General features: G+C 48.8%; 1 protein-coding gene across 2 annotated transcripts; it reads left to right on the top strand.

Annotated features, from left to right (window-relative positions):
- Positions 1-1,954: 1,954 nt before the first annotated feature.
- HCK (HCK proto-oncogene, Src family tyrosine kinase) lies at positions 1,955-25,698 on the top strand (the record flags this gene model as incomplete). 2 transcript variants are annotated; one of them, XM_080813981.1, is made up of 12 exons in its annotated part: positions 1,955-2,071; positions 5,065-5,107; positions 5,473-5,572; positions 6,345-6,443; positions 9,592-9,695; positions 12,969-13,118; positions 13,434-13,586; positions 15,040-15,219; positions 16,044-16,120; positions 20,449-20,602; positions 21,510-21,641; positions 24,281-25,698. In XM_080813981.1, the coding sequence occupies 12 exons, from the start codon at positions 1,955-1,957 to the stop codon at positions 24,481-24,483; spliced, it is 1,512 nt and encodes a 503-aa protein (XP_080670107.1). In that variant the 3' UTR covers positions 24,484-25,698. The 2 variants fall into 2 exon arrangements, with proteins under 2 accessions (XP_080670107.1, XP_080670106.1); XM_080813980.1 differs by having other exon boundaries at positions 5,470-5,572.
- Positions 25,699-27,006: the final 1,308 nt, after the last annotated feature.

Raw genomic sequence — 27,006 nt, 5'->3', positions numbered from 1 at the left:
TTTCAAATTAATGATCCAGCACCCTGGGAGCCTGAAGAAGTTCCTTATTTTATTCACAACAGGCAAATGAAGCAGAAACCGCTTAAGTCTTCAAGTGGTAAATTGTTGCCAATTCCCACAAGGACAGACAAAAACATCCTTGTGAATAAAAAGAATCTTTTTTTAAAAAGTAACTCCCCTAAGCCTAGGAATATAGATTTTTTTTTTCTTAGACCACAAACATGTGTTTATTTTAACAAGATAAGTATAACTGAGTTCTAACTGCTTTAGAGGAGAATTACAGTTGTGCAGAGCTGAGAAAAACAATTACTCTCTCATGTGGCTGCTTAGGGCTCATCTCAGCAAATACACGTGAGCATTTTGAGAGAAGAAATAAAATCTTTCTGCCATTTTGCAATTAAGTTTTGACTCTGATCTGAAAAACACGTTTTCTTTAAATATCTTAAAATTTCATAAGTCCATTGGCGATGTCTATCAGCTTTACCTCCAAAATATCCCCTCAAATCCTGAAGTCCATTGTTTACCACCCCTGGGCCAGGCCACCATCATCTCATGCTTGGACTTCTTGCTGTGAACAGGGTTCCCTGCCTTGCCTCCTAGAGTCCCTACTCCACCCAGCAGCCATTATTTGAAATGCAAATGAATCCCATCATTCTCCTGCTTAAAACTTTCCGTGGTTTCTCATCATCTTTTAGAATCAAACCCAGATTCTCCCTTGGCTATAAAAGATGTGGCAGCCTTGTCCCAAACCACACCCCTCTTGCCTGCCTGGGACCTCCGGCCACAGTGGCCTCCTTTCAGTACCACATTCTCTCCAAGCACATTCCAGCCTCAGGGCCTTTGCACTTGCTGTTCCCTCTGCCTGGAACACTGTTCCTCACTGTGTTTCATGACCAGCTCCTTTGTGCCATTTGGGTCCCAGGTCTGACGTCACCTCCTCAGAGAAGACTTTCCAATCACCCTGTCTAAAAAAAGCACTGCACCATTGTTTCCTGTCACACCCTTTATGGTTGTCCTCACACTTTTCACTAAATTTATCGCATTATGTATTTGTTTACCTGTTTATTGTCTGTGTCTCCCATTCATCCCCAGGGTGAGCTCCATAACGGCATGAACTCGCTTATCTTATTCATGGTGTAGAAGAGTGCTCAGTAAGTGTTTGCTGAGTAAACAAAGGAATGAATGACCAAATAAACTCACGAGAGAAAGAAGAAAAAAGAAACAGAGAGAGGGGGAGGGAGGGAGGAAACTATTATAAGGCAGTTATAAAATGATACAAGGAAGATGATGCCTTAGCTACTATTTAGCTAGATTGTTTGAGCCATATTATGTGACCCCATCTTGGTCATTTAATATAAAATGATAATTTATTAGATCATAATAGTATAGTTTCACTTTACTGTTTGCTCTGAGTCCCACGCTGTGCTAAGTATTTCCCCGCCTCCGTGTTTTCTCATCCTTTCAGCACCCTGCAAGTATGTTGTATTATTATTATCCCCATTTTGCTGATGAGGAACTGAGACTGGGGAGCAGGGCCAGTGATGAGTGAGGTGTTGGTGGGGTGGAGGGGCCAAGCGTCAGCTCAAGGCTTTCTGATCCCAGAACCCGTGGTGCCTACCACCCACTCTGCTCCAAGGCTCTGCCTGTTGAATTTTGATGATTCTCATGATTTATTCTCTGAATAAACTCCCCATTGCAAGGGTCCTTGGTAGCATGGCTATGACAACTTGTCAATTCTGTGTGGGTATGTGGTAGACATGGACGTGGGGAAGCCCAGAGGTGGCAAGGGTGGAGTGAGTGGGCTTGGCAGGGGTGAGGGGGCAGGGGTGGGGGGGGAGACAGGATAGGGGAGAGGGAGCTAGCCTGAGGGCAGGGGGCCTGGAACCCAGCATCCAAGACTCTCCTGTGTAGGCTGGGGGCAAGCCAGGCTCACTTCCCTTCTCTCTGACGCAGGATGGGGTGCATGAAGTCCAAATTCCTCCAGGACAGAGGCAAGGTCTCAAAAACCGAGCCCAGCACCAACCCACACAGCCCTGTGTATGTGCCAGATCCCACGTCTACAAACAAGAGGGTGAGTGGGGGAAGAAAGGGGGGTTCAGCAGCCTGAGGGGCTGCCCCATGCTGTCCCAAATTGCCCTAACAGCCTCCCGTATTCCCAACGGTCAGCAGGGGTGACATGGAGCTGACCCATCACCAGCAGTCCCTTGACTCATCTGCACCAAGGACCTGGGGCAGTGATGTCACTCCTCCTTATCCAGCTGCACACACCTTGGCCCCTCCACCCGGGCTCCAGGGACCAGGTCCTGGTGGGCATGGCAGAGGCCCCAAGCCCGGGCAGTGCTGAGAGTAGTCAGTGACCTGACCAGTAACAAAGCAGTTGAAGTGGTGACAGTAATGACAGTATTAGTGCTGTAGCGACAACCATAATAGCAATTATAGCAGCAAGAGCAGCGGGAGTATGACGGCAAGCGCAGACGACGCAGTAAGTAAGAGAAGTGGTCATACTAGTAGAGGTATTTGCTTACTTCTCCTCTGCTTATACAGAGCCCACGACCAACCATGCACTGTCCTAAGTGCTGTACCGTTATCAGCACCTTAAAGCCTCACAGTAATCCTAGGTCTCCATTTTTATTACACAGGTGAGACACAGAGCTTAATAACGTGCTGAAGGCTGTACAGGTAGCAAGGGATAGAGGCAGGATTCGAACCTGGGCCGTGCAATCTCCCAAGTGCCAGTATTTGAAGCAGGAGAAACAGAGGCGGAAGCCAAACGCTCATGAGGAACTATAGTCAGGGCGATACTAGTGGTGAGAATGGGAGCGATAGGTGCCCAGGCAGTAGGGCCCCTAGTCCTGTAGTCATGAGAGGGGTAGAAGACTCGGGGAAACAAACAGAAGGTTTTAGAAGGGAGGGGAGGTTGGGGGGATGGGTGAGCCCAGTGATGGGTATTAAGGAGGGCACGGATTGCATGGAGCACTGGGTGTTAGATGCAAACAGTGAATCGTGGAACACTACATTGAAAACTAATGATGTACTGTATGGTGACTAACATAACATAAAAAAAAAAAAAGAAAAGAAAAAGAAAAAGTGAGGGGGAGTGATAGAAGAGTGGCTATAGCAGTAACAGTGCTGTTAACCGTAACAGTACCAGAACCGGGAGCGGTGGTGATGGTACTATAGCAGCAGGAACGGCTGTAATAATCTTCCATTCTTGGAACACCTGCTGTGTTCTAGGCATTGGGGTGAGGGGCTTCTATAACATTAGTCCCCACCAAAAGTTGTGAGGCAGGAGTTGTGCCACTTTAAAGCCACTGTGACAAAGACTCTAAGAGGTGAAATGCCTCCCAGGGGCCACACAGCTGGGGACAGCAGAGCCAGGTCTTTCTAACCCCGAGGCTGGGGTGCTCTCTACTCTGGAATCCTGGAGTCCATGCTGTTATCTGAGGTCATCTACGGAAGTACGGAAGCACGGTCTCTGCTTGCTGCCTCTAGAGACGGGGGTGCACTCTTCTTCCTGGGGGAGGCCCTTAGAAAGTTCTGCCTCATATTGAAGGGAAGTCTGTTGTCTCATACCCTGACTCCTTGTTCCCAAACCTGCCCGTCAGCCCCACACCAAATACATCCTCTCCCTTTGCCCCATAACAACCAGTAGAGAATAAAGCAAACATCTTATCCCAACCCACCCATTCCTTCCGAATCATCTTTCACACCACATGGATTCCTGGCATCTCTCCATTCTGCTTGCCCTTCTCCAGGCATGATGTCTCAAACAGGGCTAATTTGGGGAAAGGGGCGGGGTGGGGGAGCGTGTTAGTGCAATAGTCACCTCCCTCCCTCTGCACTTAACCTCTATTAATACATCCTGATCCTGAGATTATATGAGCTTTTCACACCAGTGATGTCCTGAACTGACATCTTAAACCCTAAGTCACTCCTAGATCTGTTCTCTCTCCTAACCTGTGTGGCCCTGGGCCCTTTCTGTGGCTAGGGCTCCAGGTTCTCTGAGGCCCTCTCGCTTGGCACCAGTGGGAAGCAGAGAGTCTTCTCCCACTGGTTTTTGGTTGTCTCCTGAACATCAGATTTAAGGGATGTTATTATCAGCGATTTGTCCTTCTCCTGCAGGGCATTAATTCAGTGATGAGTTAGTTAAGTGTTCCTCAGAGAAAGGGTTCCCAGGCCAAACCAGTTTACAAAACACTGGCCAAAACAGACAACTTCTCTGTGGGAGTCCTCAAAGCTTTATGAATCTTGATGGGCTTTGTGGATCTCCCCCCAAAAAGATACTTCTCATTGTTCCCCACACCTGTTTCTCCAAGTTTACTTAAGTGTGCGACATACAAACACATTCCCCTTATAAAGAAAAGTCACAGATTACAGTGAAAGCTACAGTTTCCCTGACCAATGTCTCCCTCCCCAGAGATGTCCCACCCCTCTTCAGAGGCATCAACTGTTGTCAGTTTGGTGTGGACCCTTGACAAACCTTTTTCCCCATACAGTTTTTATCCCCAGAATGTATTGAGGACGTATGTGTATGTGTTCTCTATACATAAATCATGGTTTTCCTTCTGAAGAACTAGCTTTGTTCACTCACCAGTGTATCTTTAAGGCCTAGTTGTGCCGGGAATAAAAGTCCACCTCCCTGAGGACTGTGTAGGGTGCCAGGGTGTAGACGGCAGTCCACCTCTGGGTGAACACTTAAGGTCCTTCATATACAGAATGGAGCCTTTATGCTGGGACATCTTGGTAGACCTACAGCTTCTTCAAACATATCTCAGAAAACACCGATCTGGACCAACCTCTCACTGCATGTCAAGGGAGGGAACAAGCCAGTGTCCCCCAGTAGGCCCAAGGCCAAGGCCATGGCCACAACCCAAGAGACCTGGATCTTTGTGGTGCCCCTCATGTGCTGTGTGACCTCACCTATGTCCCTAGCCCTCTCAGGTCCTCCTCCCATGACACACAGGGCTAGGATGAGGTACTCTTGGGTATCCTTTTTGACACAGACCTTCTGTGGCTCCCCACATGCTATCAGATTCATCCCCTTCTCCCGTTTCTTCCTCGCAGCGTCCTGACAACAGCAACAACATCCCACCAGGGTCTGCCGATGGTAAGTATTTGGAAAATGTATGAGGTGGCGTCTTGTGTCTTGTAGCGGGTTAGGTTAGGTGCTCAGTCAGAGCTTAAGGCAAAAATCCCACACAGTCACAACCACCCTTGCAAATCCTTTAAATTGCTCCCAAAGTACTTTGTACAGGCTATTTTGTTCTATTACCCTGTATACGAATGCAAACAAAACACCTTTAGCTTTAAACTCTAGAACCGCACCCCACGTGGCACGATCCTTATTTATACCACGAGACAGACATGTCATTTGGTCCAGGGCTGGGTGCCAGTTGTTGGGATGGGAAACATCCAGGGCTGTGGTGGTGCTCAGATAAAGCCTTACCATCTTGTGTGTCCCTCTCCCAGTAGGTCCCGATGACATCATTGTGATCGCACTATATGATTATGAGGCCATTCACCATGAAGACCTCAGTTTCCAGAAGGGAGATCAGATGGTGGTCCTGGAAGAGTGAGTCTCTGTCCCACTCCTAAGACACAGCTACCTTCAATACTCAATCATGCTCTCTTTTGTGTTTCAATAAAGGACACGATAGACTATCTTATACTAGGGGGTAAATGGCTGATAAGAATCCTAATAGAGGAGGGAGGGTTTGGTGTGAACCTGGTTGAGAGCCTCAACAAAGGAGATTGTGTACTTGCTAGCAGTCCACATCCAGGCAACAACAGGTGAAAGTGCTTTCTCAGGGCTGCCTTCCTCAGGTTCCTGTAATTAAGCTATAGGTTTGTCTATGGACCAGACCCTGCTGAGGTGCCTTTGCGTTCAGAAATCTCTGGTCTCTTGAGTTTGCTACCTCCAGTCCCCTAGAGTCTTCACCGTCAGTGAGTCCTTGTGTGCTAGGGCTCAAGAATGGGAGTGGTTACACTTGGTAAGACCACTCCCTGTGGCTCTTGGCATACAATGACTCTGCCATGGGCACAGGGCCCCACACCCTAAGTGTGGACCACTGCAAGTCCAGGGGAAGAGTGGGGCCAGAGATCTAGGGCTGTGGACTGTGAATGCAGGGACTGGGCTTGATTCTAGACCCTTGGATGCACAGTGGGGACTGTTGCGAAGCTCCCAACCCTGGTGATGGGGTACATGCTGGGGGCTGGGACCATGGTGACCCTGCCCTTTACCCTATCTGCTTCCTGGGGTGGGGCTATTCTCGGCCAAGGCTGGGGAGCCCAAGACCGGGGGATTCCCTCTGCTCCCTGACTCCTTTGCTCCCTCCTGTCCTCAGGTCTGGGGAGTGGTGGAAGGCTCGATCCCTGGTCACCCGGAAAGAAGGCTACATCCCAAGCAACTACGTTGCCCGCATTGACTCTCTGGAGACAGAGGAGTAAGTATTCCATTTTTCCTGCCCTGCAGAAGGAAGTACGAGCAAAATCGGTTTGTTCCTGCCCCAGGCCTTGTGCACTTGCTGTGTCCCCCGCATGACCCACTCTTCCCAGGGTTCTGCCCTTGCCCGTCTCCTTCTCACCCTTCAGGTCTCAAAGACCCTGTCTAAGGCGGATCCCCTCTGGGACTGTGTCACTCATGGAGACCTGAACACTTCTCGCTAGCAAGAACAATCTTGTTTCTGTGGTTGCTCACACGTTCCCTGCCTGCCTCCCCATCCCACCCCCCCAGGATGGGACCATTTGAGGACAGGGACCTTGTCTGTCTGCCAGGGCACCTTCAGCACAGGCAGGCATGCAGTAGGTGCTCAATGCATATTTGTTGACTGAAGTATATGGTCATGCCAAAGAGGGTCTTCTGGGAGGTGAGCCAGCCCACGCCTGGCCAGACATCCCTCATTTGGTTCATTCAGTAAGTATGTGCCTGCACATCACCAAGCCCTGTGCCAGACCAGGAACTTCAAGAACCAGTAAGGCACACCCCTGCCCTCAGAGAGCTCCCTGTAGCCCAGAGGGCTAGGCTGCAGCTCCTTCTCTGTATCTAGCTTGACTCTGAAAACATAAACAGTTACACGGCATTCATGCAGCCTTCCCAACATCCAACAGACATTTGCCGAACGCCCAGCAGCCCTGTTTCAGGGACACTAGGTGACTCAGGCCTCCTCCCTGGTGATGTTCCCAGCATAGTGGCTGAGATGGGTGAGTGAAATGATGGCCATACCACGGGGCAATGATGGATCCCATTCACAACCAGCCATTCAAGAAGTTAAAAAATGGCGGTCACTATGGTTTTTCTTTTTTCTGCCTCCTCCCTCTGGCTCGATGGTGTTGAGGGTTTGAAATGCTGACCTATTAGAAATTCAAATGTTTGGGCTTTCCCCATCTTCAGTCATGCCCTTCTTAGTGCACATGAAACTGTGTGAAGTCACCCCTCTCCTACCACTGAGCCTGCTGTCCTGGACCAGTCCCCCGCCACCAGCCGCAAGCACACCCCTTACATGCTGCAGGCAGGGCTTTGTTCCTTCTTAATCCTTCTAGGCTTTCTCTTGGGGCATCCAGGGCTCTGTTCCCAGACTCCAGGATCTGAACACACAGATTGCCTGCACCCCACCTTCCCTGGCAGCCTTAGAGGAGGCACGGGCTGGTGGGAATCCTCAAGGGCAACACAATTGCTGCGTGGAAAAGACAGGGTGCAGAAAACACGTATGACGGGTCATCATTTGGGAACAAAGGGGATGACCTCATTGGTGGATCTCAGTCTTCAGTGCATCAGCCTCGCCCGGAAGGCTGGTTAAAATGCTGGTTTCTGAGCCCTGCTCCTCAACTGTCAGATTCAGAATTTGCATTTCTAACAAGTTCTCTGGTGAGGCTGATGCTGCTGGTCCCAGGACTCACCTTGAGAACCACTGACTGAAACAGACACATTGGGCTTGCCGAGCGCACTCACACATTCTTGCATCTGTATTAAGAAACTACCAGTGGAGGGTGCCTTTGGGAAGGGCGGTCAGGGTACTGGGAAGTATGGGGGGGGGGGCCAGAATCTTACTTATTCCCCCTCCTGGAACACTTTGAATGTTTCAAAATGCAAATGGTGGGGAAGGACATAGAATAAAGGGTAAAAAGTCTTCCTTCTACCCTGTTGCCAACCAGCCACTTTCCCCTCCCCAGAAGCCAGTTTCTTATGAGTCTTCCCAAATGCTTAATACTTGTATATGAAAATACATATATCTCCCTTTATTTTACACCAGTGGCAGATACTATCCACGCCATCCTAAACCTTCCTTGTACAGATGCAGTATCCATCATGTAGACATACTACCATCCCCTCTTAGTGGTCCCTGAAATCGTTTCCAGTCCTGGGCTATAGTGACTCTCCTTGTGTATCTGTCATTTCTTCCTTGTGCAAGATCCCTGGGATAACTTCCCAGGGGTGGGATTGCCAGGGAGACAGCTCTCACTGTGTACCCTGTTATATTGCTTGACTATTTCACCATAACACAAATCAGTTCACACATGAAAGCAGAAAAGGCAGGTGGGTGGTGTCCCATGGTGACAAAGAGCATGGGCTCCAGAGTTAGAAGGCCTGGACTTGAATCCTGTCTCTACCACTGCCCAGCTGTATGACACCAGTCAAGTAATTTGCTCTCTCCATTCCTCAGTTTTCTCTTCTATAAAATGGGGATAATAAGGGCCATGATTCCATATAATTGTTGGGTGGATTACAAGAACTTGATGAATTTAGCTGTCTTTTCTCCCCCAGTTGATACAAAGGAAACAGAGGCCCAGAGGGGGAGAGTGACTTGCTCAAAGTCACACAGCAGATTTGTGGTAGGTGCAAGGCCAGCTGATCTTGGGTCTTGGACATTTTCCATTACAGCACACGAACCACTCCTCACCCTGCTGAGGGTAGGAATGGATTTGGCTGCTGCTGTGTCTTGGGCTTTTCTACTCAATATCCCAAGCAGCCAGGGAGAAAAATGAAAAGGTCCAAGTATAAAATTATTGAAATCTCACATTTTAGCTTAAAAATTCATGTTGACTTTATATTCAACTTTGCACACACAGAAGAGGATACATTGTAAAGTTTACAAAGCTCGGGCCCCCACTCATATGGACCCTCTGAGACCCTGGGAGGACGCTCATGTGTGCCTGTAAAATTGGCAAAAGCAAGATTTTGACCACAGTTGGTTAAGACTGCTGTATCTTACCAGTCAGTTTTTCTATCCCTCACCATATTCCTCACCTTGGGTGGCATTGGAATGACCCATAGGCATTTTGTATTAATAATGCTGTATTCTTTATCTTTAAAAAAAGTTGGTTTTTTTTTTTACATTTTTGGGGGGCAAATTTTTCTTTTGGTATTATTTTTCTTAAAGAAAGCCTCCAAACTGTGTAAGTTTCCATCTCAGCAAACTGGATTCACTCCTGGTAAAATGTCTGTTTTTATATCAAAAGAATGGTTATTTTTCCCCAGAAGAATCTTGTGGAGAAATCAATGCTACAGGAAGCCAGGTGCTCAGTCTCTTGGTGCCCGGCGGGACAGGACCCCCTATCCCGAGTTCACACAATGCTTCTGCCCCTTTCCACCAGGTGGTTCTTCAAGGACATCAGCCGGAAGGATGCAGAGCGCCAGCTCCTGGCCCCCGGCAATGTACTGGGCTCCTTCATGATCCGGGACAGCGAGACCACCAAAGGTGATGCCAGCCCTCCCCACCCTACCCCACACTTCAGGGGTACCCCAGGCATGACTGCGTCACTGCAATTCTCCGGGGGACTGAAAAACTCACTCAGCCCACCAGACTGCCAAGTTTTCTCCTGCCCTTTCCTAGAGCCTGGTTTAGGTCTTCTCAGCCCCTGTAGTTTCTGGTTGGGTCGCCAAGTGGTTGTAGACCCCAAAAAACAATATTCTGTTGAAGCTTGACCTTCATTAACTTGTATTACTTAAAATACCCATCATAATATATCTTGTCCACAAGCCTGATTCCCCACTCCTTCCATAAGGAAGGAGTAGACCAGGCTGTAAGAAGAACCCCACACCAGCCTCCTCTGAGACTCTGCTTAAACGGGCATTTGTGCTGTTTTTTGGGAAGTTTTGATGTTGGTGAACAACTTCCTGAAATTCCTGTGCTGTGAGGGTGGCTTTCTGCTGGGTTGTCACCCAGGAAGGAAGAACAGTACCCAAAAACAAACTGGCATCCGTTAAGGCTAATTTTTCCAAAGGAATGGATGTCAATAAGGAGTCTCGTGATTTCCAGCTTCACACGTGGGGCGCACCTTTACTAATATGTTTACTCTCAAAGCTGCTTGGTGCAGATTCAGCAAGTAAATTGTATAAAGTGTGACCTCACAGTACCCTGAGCAAACAGTTTTGGGGACATCCATCAAAGATATCTGCCTGGCCTTCTGCTCTCCCCCTAGATGTCCGAATTGGTCAAGCCCGAATGTGGTAGGATAAGGCCACTCACCATCACTGTTTCAGGCCAGTGCGTATTTAGACTTTATTTCCTCCCACCCAAGAGCCCCCCTTCAAGCCTCAAGGCAAGGGAAATAGGACCAAAAAGGGCAAAGACATACAGTCCCTGGCTTCTCCTGTCCAGCTGCTCCCAGGACAGCTGGGGGATTGATTGAGCTGGACCATCCTGCAGATAGAGGCAGGAGAATCAAGAAACCACCCAGTCCTGCAGGGCGGGAAGGTGAGCCTAGTCCCTTGCACAGCCCCGCCCCCCTGCCCCCGCCAATGGAGGACCCTAGGGGCCAATTTAACCAGGTTAATAAAACTGACCCCGTGAGTCCCCTGAACCCTATCCTGCTGCTTCTTGGATTCTACCCCACCCCCATCTAGCACCAGTCAAGCCAGCCTCACCTTGGCTGGGCAGAGTGACAAAGAGTGGGGCCCAGAGCCAGCCGCCTGAGTTTGACTCCAGACTCCGCCACTTTCCAGCTGCATGCCTGCAACTGAGTTAGTTCACCTGCCTGGACCTCAGTCTGCTTGCCTGTAAAATGATGGCGATCTAAAACCCCGACCTCGCGGGGTTATTCATTCAGTATAATGAATAACATAATGCCTTATATTCATATAATTCCAATCCATTTTGGGATGATTATTCATATTCACTCGCAGTTTATTTGGATGAAATTCTTAGAACAGTGGCTTGGATATCTAGTCACCTGTTTTTTTTTGTGCAACAATTCAAGCTTCCTCAAAATCCTATGTCATAGTGCTCACGGTGCACGTAGAGCAGACCGAGACAGAGAGGCTAACAGGATGCCCAAGGATGCCCAGCTTGCAAACACAGAAGCATGGTCAGGGACTGAAAGACTTGCGTGTTTCCGGTCTGTGTGATGTCATGTGCATTAGGTTCCTAATGCTCCTGTCACAAGTGACCACAAACTTCATAGCTTAGATGAGGTAAATCTGTTACCTTACAGTTCTGGAGGTCAGAAGTCTGAAGTTGGTCTCACCAGGCTCAAGTCAAGGTGTCTGAAGGGCTGGTTCCTTCTGGAGCCTTCAGGAAAGTCTGATTCCTTGCCTTTGTCAGCTTCTAGAGGCCACCAGTATTCCTTGGCTCATAGCCCCTTTTCCACATCCCTCCAACCTTGTGTTTCTGTCTTCACCTATTCTACAATTGACTTTGACCTTCCTCTTATAAGGACTCTGTGATTCCATCGGGGCCACCTGGACAATGCACAATAATCTGCCCGTGTCCAGATCCTTCACGGGATCACACCCCCCAAGTCCCTTTAACCACGTAAGCTAACAAAGTCAGGTGCCAGCGATTAGGACACAGACATCTTCAGGGGGGGATGTTCAGCCTGCCACCATATCCAATGTTGACATTTATATTTTGACGTTTACATTTCAAGAACCAGACTGCATTGTGTTGTTGTTGTGGATCTTTCTCTTTGTTGGCTTCTGAGTCACCTCTTTACCAGTGTGATGTGATGTCTTGGCTATTGTGACAGATGGTAGATGATAGATGGATCGAGATAATGAAGATGCTGATGAGAGCTGACATATGCTGAGGGTTCACATCCTGAGTGTTTTCCAGCATTACTTCTTTTAATCATCAGGCAATGCGATGAGGTTCAGAGGTATGAGGACAAACCCCATTTTACAGATGAGGAGGCTGAGGCACAGAGCGGTGACAGCATCACTTGTTCAGGGTCTCACAGCTGGACATGGAGGAGGCTGGACGAGCACCCAGATGGCTGGACCCCACAGCCCACTCTTCCCCTGTACTCCGCGGCCCCGATGCCCGCCCAGTGCCAGCGGTGGCCTTATAAGGGTGCTGGGAGTGGGCGTCAGGGTGCTAATGATGAAGTCTTAGAATTCAGGTGAGGTTCGGTGGGGTGAGATCCGGAGCCGACGACCAAGAAAGAATTCTTGAGACATCTTTGGTGCAAAATGGTGGTTTATTAAAGCATGGGGACAGGATCCCTGGGCAGAAAGAGCTGCTGCTCTGGGGCTGTGAGGAGTGGTCCATTATATGCTTGCAAGTTGGGAGGGGGTCAGGGATGGCATAAGTCTCTAAGGAATTTTGGAAGCAAGGTTTTCAGGACCTTGAGGGGCTAGCTGTTGTTGGGAAAAGGTTATCCATTACCAATAATAAAACCTTTGTCTGAGACCCTTTAGATATATATCAGTGGGCCATATGCTTGGGAATGATTGTCAGCACTCTCTTGGAGGGTTTAGAGATGAAATTTCCAAAGCCATTGTTAAAGTAGACTACAGGATCCTGGTTGGGGGTAGGGGTCAGTCAGGCTAGGATTGCCCTTTGCCCTTAGCAAAGCCTCCAGGTGGAGGCAATTGAGTCCCTAGAGGAACGTCATTCTGCCTTTTTCAAGGGCTTGTCGGTGGGTAAGGAAATTTAATCATTTTTCTTCTGCCTCTGTTTCCCACATCACTAACATGAGGTGGCAGGGCACTGAGGTCCTGCTCCCGACGGGTTTTTCACTGGCCCTTGCAGGAAGCTATTCTCTGTCTGTGCGAGACTACGACCCCCAGCACAGGGACACGGTGAAGCATTACAAGATCCGGACCCTAGACAGCGGGGGCTTCTACATCTCCCCACGGAGCACCTTCAGCACCCTGCAGGAGCTGGTGGCCCACTACAAGAGTGAGTCCTCCCCAGGGTCACATCCCAACCAGGGTGGACCCATCTCTCCGGAATCCTAGTGAGGGGTGCGCTGTGGCCTCTGAGGCCTGCTGAGCTCTTCCTGACCCTCCCCAGACACACAGCTGCTTGGAGTCTCTAGAAGTCTTAGGCCTGTTGAGCAGTAGGGTCGAGATACATCTCATCATGCCCTGTGCTTGCGTGCCCGCTGGTGGTAACCCACTGGAACCCTGGCCACAGGCAGTGGACCGGGCAGGGAGGCCTTCGAGGGGAAGCCTCAGGCTAGCTGCCCTCGACTGACCAGGGCCTGTGTTCCAGAGGGGAGTGACGGACTCTGCCAGAAGCTGACAGTGCCCTGCGTGTCCTCCAAGCCCCAGAAGCCATGGGAGAAAGATGCCTGGGAGATCCCCCGGGAATCCCTCAAGCTGGAGAAGAAACTTGGAGCCGGGCAGTTTGGGGAAGTCTGGATGGGTAAGGACCCGGGGCCAGAGGGTTGAGGGAGGGTGGAATGAAGGAGGTCATTGCTTCCAGGAAGAGTAAGAGGCAAAGTGGGGATGCCACCCTGCCTGGGTGGGGAGATTTGAATAAGAATCATAAAGGAATGATTCCTGATAGCAACCACATTGTCTTGCTATGCAAACACTGATTTGTTTTTGAGGTCAGCCTTGTTGGGGTCCAAATCTCCCTTCTGGGAAGGAGGAGTTCCAGGTGAGGAATCTACTCCTTCTCCCCAGTATGGAGCTGGAACGTTCCCCTAGTTTGGGGTTGAGATCATCAAAGTCCTCTTAGGAGGATGGAAACTCAGTGGGGGAAATGTAGTTTGGAGATTTTTCAGGTATGTTCAGTGTTGGCCACTGATACACAAGCTGCTCTGAGCCCCTGTCATGTGCCCAGCGCCACGCTAGGGCATTGTGGGGCGCTAAAAAGGCATGCACCATCTCCGTCATCCTGCCCCTAATAAGAACAGCGATGCCTGCTTTGCAGAATGCAGGGTAGATGCAATGCCTGGCCCAGTGCCTGGTGCACTCCACCATGCTCCACGTGGGAGCAAAGACAACTTACAGAGATGTAAACAATTCAGCAAGAAAAAAAATAAAACCCACACATTTCAACTACATTTACTGAGACCCTGCTGTGTGCCAGGCATTGAATAAGAGAATGTGGCTGAGTGATAAGTTTGGAAAACTAAAAATTTTATATATAAAGGCCTTAGACTCTCACTACAGGAAGACCGCACATCTAGATTTGAGTTTCCTGGTAGCCAAGGCAAAAATGGAAACACAAGTAATTATGAGATTTACATGATCAACAAGATGAGGCAGGGGTGGGGAGGCTTGAGTGTCTGCGGTGGGAGGAGGAGACTGATTGATATGCAGGCTGATTAGTGTACAAAAGCAGGGGGGCGGGCAGGGTTTGGTGAGGCCAAATCCTGCAGGGCTTTGTGGATCATGATGAGATGGGTCATTTAATTGAGAGCAGTGTTACAATTAAAGCATTTTAAGCAAAGATGTGTGTGTGTGTGTGTGTGTGTGTGCGCGTGTGTGCGTGTGCGCGTGTGCACGTGCATACGCACACACGCACACATATGCAATTAACAGTCTGAGTGAGGTTTTGAGGTTATTCTTGAATCCCTACCACAGTCCTTGAAAGGCAATGCTGATCATTTCCACCTTGCAGATGAGGAAACCATAGTTCAGAGAGGTTAAGTGACTTGCCCAAGGGCACACAGCTAGGAAGTAGTGAACCAGCCTTCTAACCCACATCCTTCTGAGGCCAAAGCCTATGCCTCCCTTTCCCTCTCTGAGGGCTCAGATGAGCAGGGAATGCCTTCTGGAGGAAACAGACCTGCTGTTGGGCCTCCCAAGCCCATGGGGGAAGGAGCAGTGGGTTCTGACCATCTTTCCTGTTCCCTCCCCTGCTCCAGCCACCTACAATAAGCACACCAAGGTGGCTGTGAAGACGATGAAGCCGGGGAGCATGTCGGTGGATGCCTTCCTGGCAGAGGCCAACCTGATGAAGACTCTGCAGCACGACAAGCTAGTGAAGCTGCATGCGGTGGTCACCGAGGAACCCATCTACATTGTCACGGAGTTCATGGCCAAAGGTGCTACGCTCGGGGCGCTGGGGATACAGGCGGTGGCTCATACTGGTCAACTGCAGACTCAGATGTGGCCCTGCCCTCCAGATGCCCCAGTCTGGCCAGGAGCTCTTCTGACAATTACTCTTTGAAATTGACTACTTGGGCCTTGACAGGCAACAGCCCAGCCCTCCTCATTAATGGGCTGAAACCATTCAAAAGGATGCCAGGAGAAGGGGAGCTCATGGGCTACAGGAGAGGGGAGTGGGGCCAGCACCCCTCTGAGTGATGGTAGAAGAGGCTTATGGGTTCACAATAAGCCTTTGAGGCTGGGGGCAGCTCCCTGCCTCACCCGCAGTCTTCCTGGTCTGGACCAATGCTCTGGGAAAGAGAGCTGGCAAAGCCTTCCCTCCAGGCTGCCCCCACCAAGCCCGCCCATGATCCAAGATTTCCCAGGGATTTTTTTTTTTTTTTTTTAGGCCACCACTTTACCACCATCTTCAATCCTTGCCCATTTTTCGATAAACAGAAACATCTCACGCAACGTCATTGGGTGTGATTTTGAAATCTCAAAATGCTTTTCATTTTCTAAATACACAATTATGCCAGTGCGATGAAAGCACAGGCCCCTCTGGTCATTGGGGCTCAGAAAACTCCCTCAGTCGAAGAAACCGTGATTGCCCCCATCTAGTAATCACAAATCATTTTTAAAACACTCAAACTCTAGTTCGTAAACACCAGGAGTGGTAAATAAATATTTTTATTTAAATCCATGACTATGAGCAATTTTAACCATGCACCAAAGAAGTGTGAGAACTGACTGGCATGTATTGCTTCCCTTCCCCCCACAGGAAGCCTGCTGGACTTCCTGAAAAGTACAGAGGGCAGCAAGCAGCCATTGCCCAAGCTCATTGACTTCTCAGCCCAGGTGAGAGTCTAAGGGGGCCTTGGCGGCCCAGGGCAGGGATTAGCTGGGTGGCTCTTCTGCTCCCTGGGGTGAGACTGAGATCAGTCATGTGGATAGACTCTGCTGAGAGCTTGCCTGGGGCTAGAATGTTCTAGAATGTTTGTCATGGGGGCCCATCCTCTGGGATCACTCTCCTGTAGCTCCTCATCGCTCAGTAGTCCAGCCAGAGCTTCTTTACAGCATGGTGGCTAGGTCCCAAGAGGGAGTGTTCCAAGGGGTCGAGCCCTAATGTGCAAGCCCTTGTGAATCCTCTGCTCCCATCATTCTTGCTACTTTTCACTGGCCAAAGTATGGCCCATGACCCAGCCAAGGCTCAAGGTGGGAGGGGGCTGCACAAGGGCATGAGTCCCAGGAGGCACAGTCCACGGAGGGCCACCAGTGTAACAGCCTGGCCACAGATAGGTCATCCCATTTTACAGAATAGGAAAGTTAGGCCTGGAGAAGCAGTTGACTACAGATGAACTTGATCTCTCTCATCTTCCCTTCACTCTCTACAGCTCTTCTTACACCCAGCTTGAGTGTCTTTCCCTTCTGTCTCTCTCAGTCTCTCCTCTCTGTGGGAAAACAGGGGAGGAAGGGATGCTATGGGAGGACATACCAGAGCATTTAGCCTGGTCCAGGAGCAACCCAAGAAGGCTTCCCAGAGGAAGTGGCTTCTGGGCTGAACCCTGAAGGATGAGTGGAAGTTAGGCAGCTGAACTGGAGAGAGGAGGGTATTCTGGATGGAAGAAACAGCCTGTGCCAAAGCCCATGGGGAAAAGCAAAAGAGCAGGGCCTCGTGAGCTGGTACCTGGGACTGGCAAAGATGAGAGGGGTATGGTTTGCAGCCTAGAGAGTGTTAAGGGAAACCTGCCTAGGACCCAAGGCTGTGCCTTCTGGAGATCCCTAAGGCAGAACTCATTTGAGTATGCAAATCTCAGGAGAGGGAGGAATGTCCAGAGATACAAAAAAAAAAAAAAAAAAAAAAAAGGCTTTAAATTTTGGAGCCTGGAATGCCAGAGGCATATGGAAATCAAGGCCTGGTATTTTCACTTTAATGGGCCCTGTCCCTAGGGAAATAATAGTCTGGCCTATAACTAACATAACCATCAAACTGGCAGAAATCTTACTGGGGGAGAGTCAGCCTGGACAAATGCCATTCTCCCTGCTTCACAGATGGGAGAACAGAAACCAAGGGAGGGAAGGAGGATCCTGACCCTTGTATGTCCAGGAGTAGAGGGCCCAGGGAGAGGAAGGAGGCAACCTGGGACCAGGTCTTCACTTCCAGTCCTAGAAAGGCAGATGGTGTAGAACATGCCTCACCTAAGCACTGGCTATATGGGCCTCAGATCTACGACATTCCTCGGTGTCTACATTAGTCAAATGAGGGAATTAGACCACATCTATGCTTTCCAAGTTCAAAAGTCTTTTTTTTTTTTAAGATTTTATTTATTTATTTGACAGACAGAGATCACAAGTAGGCAGAGAGGCAGGCAGAAAGAGAGATGGGGAAGCAGGCTCCCTGCTGAGCAGAGAGCCCAATGCCGGGCTCCATCCCAGGACTCTGGAATCATGACCCAAGCTGAAGGCAGAGGCTTTAACCCACTGAGCCTCCCAGGCACCCCCAAAAGTCTTTTGTAAAGCCCTAACTTTGCTGGTCAAGTGAACTCTTGTACAGTTGCTGAGTATTTTAAAATAGATCAAAACAGAGTTGCTCGGATTGAAGGGGGTGCCCTTTGCTTTGTCTGCCCCAACACTGACCAGCAAACCCGAGGAATTACTAGGACTCTGTTGGAAGAGCCCAGGTTAGGCCCTTCCAGCTCTGATTTTGTGGCTCTCTGATACTCTCGGAAGGAAATCCAAATTGTTGTTGTTTTTCAAATCCAAGTTTTAATGCCCAACATAATGGCAGCCTTCTTGGTGGTTATGAAATATCATGAAATATCACCACTTCATCACCCCCTCCTTCTTAGACCTGAACCCAGTGAACCTCTCTGTTATTCCTTCAACCCTTGAGAAGCAAAACTATGTAAGCCTCTGGGCTTAGTAATTACATAGAGTTTTGGTTTTGATCCCAGCTCTGCCTGTGTTGCTTTGAGCCAGTTGCTTAACCTCTCTGAATATGCCACCTTCCTCACCAGGGAGCATGAATAGCCCCAATTGAAGTGAATACCTCCGAGCCAGACCCTGTTCACACCCTTGTGTAGGCTGAGAGGATTCATCCTCACATGATCCCCCAGAAACAGGTTCTGTTGTCATCCTCATTCTACAGAGAAGAAAAGTAAAGCACAGAAGAGGGAAGTAGCTTGCTGGAGGTCTCAGAGCTGTGGGGCTCAGGCTGAGCTGGTCCAACATCAGATTAAGTCCAGAGTTCCTTAGGCAGTACCCTCTAGTCTTCTAAATTGGGTTAATCCCACTTGCTCCACCGAGTGCTTGTGAAAATCAATAAATTACATGAATGTCTGCCTGTGAGTACCGAAAAAATGTACCTAGCAGCACTAGTGCCAAATCCAAGGCCAAAACCCAGGTAGAGTGATAGATCAGTGCACAGACCCTGAGCAGGGATGCTGGAGTTCCACTCCTGGTCTCCACTTGGACCAGTTACTTATTTCTCTAGAATTCAGCTTTCTTGCTATATGGCTGATAGCAGCCGTACCACCCTCAAGCACAGAGCAAATGCTATTTAAGCTCAAATATCATCTTGTAAAAAATGAATGAGCTACAATGCCTGTCATTAGCATAATAGCTCTTGTCAACTGTTCTGTTGTCTGAGGACTCCTCATTAATCCCGCTCCCCTCCCCCTCTGCCTCCTGCAAGACCTTGTCTCATCTCACCGCAGGCTTGTAACTCCAAGCAAAATCAGTCTCAAATTTTTGCTGGAAAGTCTGAAGCCTCACACCTCGGTTCCGGTAGCCATCGGGTGCCCCCTGCTGGCCACTTTCTGCAAGTGCGCCACCGTCTTGCCTCTGACCTTGAGCAAGCTTGTGTCTTGGTTTGGTCTGTCTTGGCAGGCTCCCCCACCCCACCCCCAAAATCTCACCAGATTGCACCCAGCTGCAGTCCTCCAAGCATGGGAGTTCTGCAGTAATTAGAGGCAACATGGGGCACAGGGACTGGAAATCTGCAGACTGGTTTGAGTCTGACATTGAGAATTTTCCTGGTGGGATGATCTGGAAAAAGTGTCCCCCAACTCTGTAAAACAGAGATTGTAGTAACACCTGGCTCAAGGAGCTCAAAGGCCAGTTTGTAAGCCACAAGTGTTGTTTTCTGGGTGTCTGGGTGTTAATTATAAGCTTCTTTATGAGGGTTAATGCACAAGCCCTTGAGAAAGGTCCTTAAGGAAAAATCAGTATTTTAGGGACCCGTTGTGAATGAGAATTCTCTATACAGTCTTTTATTCATTCAGCAGCCATGATGGCATTAAAATATACATCAGATCATGTCACACTCCTGCTCGAGGACTTCTACCATCTTCCCATCATGCTCAGAATGCAATCCAACCTCTTCTCCAAACCTAGAAGGTTCTTCACAGTCAGCAGCCTCCCTCTCAACCTCAACTCCCACCATCCTGCCGCCCCGCACCGTGACAACTTCTGCTTAGCTACCTGTTCCATGAACACCCAAATTCATTCCTAACTTAGGGCCTTTGCACATGATGTTCTCGCTCTCTGCCAGGAATGCTCTTACTTGACATACTTATTATCACCACTCAGATCTTTGCTAAAATTTCACCTCCTCAAGGCAGCCTTCCCTGACTACTCAATCCAAAACAGCTCTCTACACTCATGTCCTGCTATCCTGCTTTATCCTTTATGACACTTACTACTACCCACAGGGGCCTTGCCTGGCTCACCAGCTATTCAAATAATATGCCTGGCACCCATGAGACACTCAGTAGATATTTGTTGAATGAATACATGAATTTTCCCTACCCAGGCTTAAAGATGAAGAAGGTACAAGAGATACAGCAGAATATGACATTAGCCTAGGTTGTCCCCCAGAAAGAAGTTTGGGGATGAGAGGATCTCATAGTATTCTGGTATGTGTATATAGGTCCCGGGGAAATAATGGTCTTTCCTCAAAGTAGTCTCTGGAAGTCTTGGAATCCCAGAAAAGCCCCTAAAGAGACCCAGGTCCTGAGATATCCCCCCAGCCTACATGGGGAGATAGAGAAATTCCAAACTGAGCTCAGGACCCTTCCACAAGAAAGGGGAAACACATGCATTTTTACTCCTCTTATGTTTTTGGGTGGGACCTATTTTGGGCTGGGCCAGATGTGACGATGAGGATGTCTCTGTTTTGGGTGGAGATTGCAGAAGGCATGGCCTTCATCGAGCAGAGGAATTACATTCACCGAGATCTCCGAGCTGCCAATATCCTGGTCTCTGCATCCCTGGTATGTAAGATCGCCGACTTTGGCCTGGCACGTGTCATCGAAGACAATGAGTACACAGCTCGGGAAGGTAGGGAGCACTGCCAAAGTATCCATGGGGCCCTCTTGGATGGGTTATGAGCACTGAGAGCTGAGATGTGTCTCAGTATTAGCTTGATGTTAGTAAGTTTGCTGGAGTCCTTCCGGATACAGTATCTTGACCCATAGACTCTCATACTCAGTGACTCAGATCAGTTTTAGCCTGAGCTAGCCAAGTGCATGTTGAAATTAAGGGTGAGAGCAACTTTATGCGTAGTAAACAAAAACTAGGAAGCATCCAACTATCCATGAATAGTGGAATGGATATATAAATTGTGGTACATTTATGTAATATAATACTATGCAGCAATGAAAAATTACAAACCAATGCTCCATGCAACAAAATGGTTCATTCTCACAGACGTAATATTGAAATGAAAGAAATCAGACCCCTCCCAAAACGTAGATGCCACCATTTATATAAAATTCAGAAACAGGCAAACTTGTGTATGAATAGCAACACGATTCGTGACAGCCAAAAAGTAGAAACAACAAAAGCACATTATTCGGCCACAATAAAGAAGGGACGGACTGATGGATGCTGACCGTGGATAAACTTCCAGAACATGGTGTTAAGTGACAAAGACTGCATATTGTATGACTCCATTTATACCAGTCCTTGAGGACTCTCCTCTTCGGGAGCTGTAGTTTCCTGGGGTATGAGCTGAATCAATGAGGTGGTCCAGATTGTCAGCTCCCCTGGCACACCCCAGAGCCCTCTGCCCTCTCCTCTCCCCTCTAGACATCTGTCCTTAGGATTGATGGCCCTTGCTACCATGGGAGCCAGACAGTGGGACAAATGTCAGCAGCCATGCCCCTGTCCTGCTCCCCACCCTAGCATACACCCAGCCATGACTGCTCCCAGACTCTCCCTGACTCTGCTCTGTCCAACCCCACAGGGGCCAAGTTCCCCATCAAGTGGACAGCTCCTGAAGCCATCAACTTTGGCTCTTTCACCATCAAGTCAGACGTCTGGTCCTTTGGCATTCTGCTGATGGAGATCGTCACCTATGGCCGGATCCCTTACCCAGGTAGTGAAGGGGGCATAGCTTGTGGTTGCTTCCATGGCCCAGTCCGGGTGTCTTCTCTTGTTAGTGTATCCATTCAGACAGTTCTTGGTCCTTGCCCCCAACCTCCCCTCACCTGCCCCATCTCGGTCAAAGGTACCACCATCCATCCAGTTTCTTAAGCTGAAAATCTGGAGGCTTCCTTGGCCCTCCCTTTTCTCTCACCCCTTCCTACATCCAAGCAGTCCCAAGGTTCTGGCCACTTGTCTCCAAAATACATGCTCATGTCTAACTCCTCTGCCTCCACCTACATCCAGGCCAACATCATCTCCCACCTTGATGGCACGGTGGCCTCCTACACGGTCTCCCTGCATTTGTCCCTCTCCCCCACAGGCCATTCTCCACTGAGGCCAGAGGGATCTTTCTAGAATTGTGAAACAGATTTTGTCCCTTTTCCACCTCTAACTCTTTAATGGTCTCTCATTGTAGTTGGGACAAAATCTCAAACTTCTAATTATAGCCTGCAGGTCCCACATGATCCAGCCCCTGCCTCCTTCTCCAGCTTCATCTCAGTCTGTACCCCACCATCCTGTCATCTAAAGTATCATACATGCCCCTCACTTCTCATTCATAATATCCCATATGGTCTCATTCAGAGTATTCATTGCAATTGATAACCATATATTCATTTAATAATTTCCCTACCAGACACTGAGCTCCATGAAGCCAGAAACCACGTCTGTACTCCTCATTAGTGTATGTGCTGACCTGTGTGCTTGGCACATGATGGGTGATTAATAACCACTTGCTGAGTGAATTAATTTATCCCCATGCCTATGGGCAGCACCCTACACTGAGTAGACCATGTAGTTACAAAGATATACCCAACATGCAGATTGCCTGAGACTCTATAAATAATGTTACTCTCTGTTCCTTTCTGGTTGGGATGTCTCCTGGGTTATCTGTAGCCAGAACACTGGGGAGAAGGAGAAAGGCAGATACAGAGATTCCCTGACTTTGTATATAAACCATCCTGAATTTGAGTCTCACCCCAACAACAATTACGCTTCGAGAAATTCGCTTCACTTCTCCTACCTTGGTGTCTTTACATTTAAAAAATACAGGTAATGATATCTACCTTGCAGAAGTGGTTGTGAAGATTAGAAATAAAGAGGTGTAGACAGTTGGTTCATTCATTGGTATTGATCAAATCCCTCCTGTGTGTTAGGCACTGAGGATACGGTGAGACTAGCATGTTCTAGCATGGAGGGACACACACACATCAGACACACACTCCCAGCTGGAGAGGAATGCTGAGCAGAAAATGAAGCAGGACAAGTGAGAGGGAGTGACATGGGCTGCCTGTGGCGTTCCCCAGCTCCTGTCAGAGTGGGTCCTATCAGAGTTGAAAGATAGCTCAGTGATGAACTAGGGGAAAGAGTCCAGTTAGAAGACACAGCTAGCTCTTAGGCCCTGAGGTGTGTTTGAAGAAAGACAGAGAAGCCTGGTAGCTGGAGACAAGGAATGAGAGCAGATGGTGAACAATGAGGTTGGCAGTGGCCAGATAAGGGAGGGCCCATGGCCATGGTAAAGAGTGTGGACTGTGGATGTTACTCTAAGTGTATGGAAGCCATTGGAGGTTCTGGGGCAGAGAAGTGGCGTCATCTGATCTCCATCTTTAAGTGATGTTTTGGTTCAGCATGGAGAATAGATTGGGAGTTGAGGAGAAGGTAGCAGTCACAGCAGTGGGATGGGGGCAAGTGGTGGAGACAGAGGTAAGTTGATGGGTTGATGCTATGTTTCAAAAGAAGGAAAAAATGTGACTTGCTGATGAGGAAGGAGAGAGAGAGAAGAATCACGGTTGATCCTCTTGGTTTTAATTGAGCAGCTGGGTAGGTGATGGGCTGGGGCTAGAAATTCAAGAGTTCTGGTTTAGTCCTGTTAAAATCGAGGTGACGTGTAACATCCAAGGAAAGATGTTGGAGGAAGCACTCAGATATATGAGTTTGGGGCTCTAGACTCGTGGTATAAGATTGGGCATCACAGGCGTGTAGAAGATTGTTTTTCAGGATATCTCAGATAAACTTCAATTGAACAAGGAAATGGTCCCACTCACAGAGTGACACTGAGACAGTCCATTTGTTTTGTCTTGAGGATACACCAGTAAGAGCCAGGCAATGGGTTATGGAACCTATATCCAAATAGAGGACACATTAGGCTATAAGGAACAAAATAAGCAAGAGTGGCGGAAACTATAGGCAAGTTATCAGTCTCCATGAGGAGGAGTCTGGCGTTGGTGACTGGCTAGTTCACGTGCTCAACAGCACTCAGGACTGTGGTTAGCTTCTCTGTGATTGTCTTCCCTGTGCGGTCCTCCAAGGATCATGTTGTTCCTCAGTGTCATCGAAAGAGGAAAGGTGTATCTTCCAAGGGAAGAACACCTTTCCTGGTAGTCTGCCAGAACAATGCTCCTCAGCTCCCATTGGCCAAAACTGGGTGCCACGCCCCTACCCTCCCTGTTAGGGAGACTGGCTTTCACAGTGGGAGGGGCTCGGCTCCTAAAGGAGGTGGGAAGTGATGGCTGTGGCGGAGGTCACGGTGTCTGTCACCCCAGGTTTCCCTGTCCCAATCCCTCCCTTTTTAATTCCATGGCTCCTTCTCAGGGATGACAAACCCAGAGGTGATCCGGGCGCTGGAGCGCGGGTACCGCATGCCTAGACCAGAGCACTGCCCTGAGGAGCTCTACAGCATCATGACACGCTGCTGGAAGAACCGCCCTGAGGAGCGGCCCACCTTCGAATATATCCAGAGCGTGCTGGACGACTTCTACACGGCCACCGAGAGCCAGTACCAACAGCAGCCATGATGGGCGGCCCCGGGAGGGACCAGGTACCCAGCTGATGCCTAAGGGGTGGCTCTAACGCTGCCTGCCTGGTCCTGCTCACGGTTCCCCACAGACACCCGCCTGCCCCACCTCCGTCCAGCCACAGTTCCACATCTGTCAAGTGGTTTGAACTGGACAGTCTCTTTTTGACTCCAGCAGTCTACAATCTGCCGTCCTCAGGAGACCCCAAGTTGATATGTCTATTGCCTGGGACAGCTGGATTCCAGTTACCGCTGTGGTTGCGATAGGAAACTTTAAAAATAATGGAATAAATATTTAAATAAAAGACACAAAGGCTAAAGACTTTACTGACAGATCGGCTTGTCTTGTCCTGCCAGTTCGTGACTATCACCTATTTGCCTTTTTGCTGGATGACACATCAGAGAAGAGGAAGGACCCTTCCAAAGACCAGAAGTATGAAGAGAAGTGGGGTCCAAGGCTCCCGAGGTTTCTAACTGCCCCCCCCCGGCTGATTAGTCACTGGCTCTGTTAGTTTCCTATGGCTTCTGTAACAAATGACTACAAACTTGATGGCTTAAAAACACAAATGCATTATCTTACAGTTCCAGAGGTCAGATATCTGAAATGGGTTTAGCAAGGCTGTGTGCCTTTCGGAGCCTCTAGGGGAGAATTCATTTCCTTGCCTTTTCTAGCTTCTGGAGGCTGACATGTCCCCAGACTCTTGGCTTCTCTTATACTCATCACTTCAAACTGCTTGTCATGACAGCTCCTTCTCTGACTCTGTCTCCTGCCTCCCTCTTCCTCTTGTAGGGACACCTGTTGGTACATCGGGCCCACCTGGATAATCCAGACTAACTTTTCCATTTCAAGATCCTTATTCACATCTTCAAAGCCCCATATTCACAGGCTCCAGGGATTAGGACAGTGACATCTTGGGTGTGGGGGAAGAGCTTTATTCTGCCTATCACACTGGTACTGGGATGCTGGATGGGTTTTTGTCTCCAAAGAGCTGAGTCTGACAAGATGATAAGAATGACTTTTTGGGTGCCTGGGTGGCTCAGTGGGTTAAGCCTCTGCCTTTGGCTCAGGTCATAATCCCAGGGTCCTGGGATCAAGTCCAGCATCAGGCTCTCTGCTCAACAGGGAGCCTGCTTCCCCCCTTCTCTACCTGTCTCTCTACCTACTTGTGATCTCTCTGTGTGTGTCAAATGAATAAATAAAATCTTTTTTTAAAAAATCTTAAAAAAAATAAAAATTTAAAAAAAAAAGAATGACTTTTCAAATTGGGGCCCTGACTTTCCTGATGACCCACCCTGATACACAAGCTGGTTAGTCTGGGTCTCCCTGAGGGCTGCTGGGCTGTCCACAGTCTGGGCATTGCCCATGGCCAAGCAGCCATCATGGTTGTTAAGAAGGTATCCACCATTGTAGGAATACCAGGGCCTGGAGATGTGGTTGCTGAGAGGTATTTGGTAGCCTGCATAAGAAGCTCTCCGTGGAGGGGAGGGAGATGTGGGAAGGACGCAGAGAAGACAAGGAAGTGGTGGGCCCTTCCTACATGTTGTTTCAATCGAAAGCATTAGCTTTCATTGTAAGGGGAATGATGGGAAGAGGTGGACAGTGAGATAGGGGGAACCAATGACATCTTTCTATATTATTGCATCTCCTGAAGGATTTACATCACAGCACCTGCCAGGGTCCCCTGGGACCCTATATTGAACTTGTTCTGCACCCCTGAGTAGCACAGAGGAACTGGGAATAAGCAGTGGAAAGTGAAGCTAGCAGTGTTTCAGTTTACCTAGTGGGTAACTGAATTTCTCTCCTGCTTTCTCATTTGGGATATATCTTTGGATATCTGAAAGCAGAGCTTAGGCTCCTTTGGTAGGAATTTGCACTCATAATTTGTGGTATAGCTCTTCCGTAAACCATAGGAGGGAACCTGTTGCTACACAGACAAGACCAGGGGTCAGTTCCCATCGTCCTGCTCTTTTGGTTTACACTGCCTATACTGTGATTTATCCCTCTGGTCACAGCAAAGACGCAGTAAAACCCGAGGACCAATACAATACCAAACCACAGTCCACGGAAGAAAATATTGCTAAATTAGACTCCGTTAAAATTAAAAACTCTGCTCTGAGAAAGACACTGTTAAGAAAATGAGGACATCTGGGTGGCTCAGTCATTAAGCATCTGCCTTTGGCTCAGGTCATCGTCCCAGAGTCCTGGGATTGAGCCCTGCATTGGGCTCCCTGCTCAGCGGGGAGTCTGCTTCTCCCTCTCCCACTTCCCCTGCTTGTGTTCCCTCTCGCGCTCTCTCTCTCTCTCTCTCTCTCTCCATCAAGTAAACAAATAAAATATTTTTAAAAAATAATAGAGGAAACTGGGGGCTGGATGAGAGGGTATATGAGAACTTTGTGCTTTCTACTCATTTTTCTGTAAACCTAAAACTGCTCTAAAAAATAGTCTGTTCAATAAAAAAGCAAACAAAAACATGGAGATAAATTTGAGTGCCACCAATTCTTTGGGAAAGCTGCATGCACTCCT

This window comes from Martes martes, assembly GCF_963455335.1.
Source record: "Martes martes genome assembly, chromosome: 9".
NCBI classification, from domain to species: domain Eukaryota; kingdom Metazoa; phylum Chordata; class Mammalia; order Carnivora; family Mustelidae; genus Martes; species Martes martes.
Note: the sequence above shows the minus strand (reverse complement) of the source record. Positions and strands in the feature narration are given on the sequence as shown.